This window comes from Eimeria mitis, genomic scaffold (genome assembly GCF_000499745.2).
Source record: "Eimeria mitis Houghton genomic scaffold, Emh_scaff4536, whole genome shotgun sequence".
Classification (NCBI taxonomy): domain Eukaryota; phylum Apicomplexa; class Conoidasida; order Eucoccidiorida; family Eimeriidae; genus Eimeria; species Eimeria mitis.
In genome coordinates, this window is record NW_013572850.1 from 1167 (window position 1) to 1462 (window position 296).

The window sequence follows — 296 nt, forward strand, 5'->3', positions numbered from 1 at the left end:
ATGAAAGTGTCTCCGTTTGTCTCTGTCTTTTGCTGCTGCAGCCTGGAGAAGCAGCAGACTGTCTCCTTCACTCGTTGCTGCTGCGGCAGCTGCAGCACTTAGGGTATGAGATGCTGCTGCTGCTGCTGCTGCTGCTGCTGCTTGTCTTTACTCTTTTTTTATTTAATTTCTTTGTGTCTTTATCTGTTTTTTTCTTTGTCTCTGGTTGTATCTATCCCTTTCTTTGTGTCTCCTTTTGTCTCTTTCTTTCTGTCTCCTTCTTTCTCTATCTCTCTTTATGCATACATACATATTGC

General features: G+C 42.9%; 1 protein-coding gene across 1 annotated transcript in view; it reads right to left on the bottom strand.

Moving 5' to 3' along the window:
• EMH_0075880 (uncharacterized protein) overlaps positions 1-296 on the bottom strand; it is a gene marked incomplete at both ends in the record, with an annotated part of 3561 nt that overhangs the window by 349 nt on the left and 2916 nt on the right. The window contains one exon of the mRNA XM_013499665.1: positions 1-42. Within this exon, the coding sequence (XP_013355119.1) occupies positions 1-42 (42 nt within the window). The remainder of the gene's footprint in view (positions 43-296) is intronic.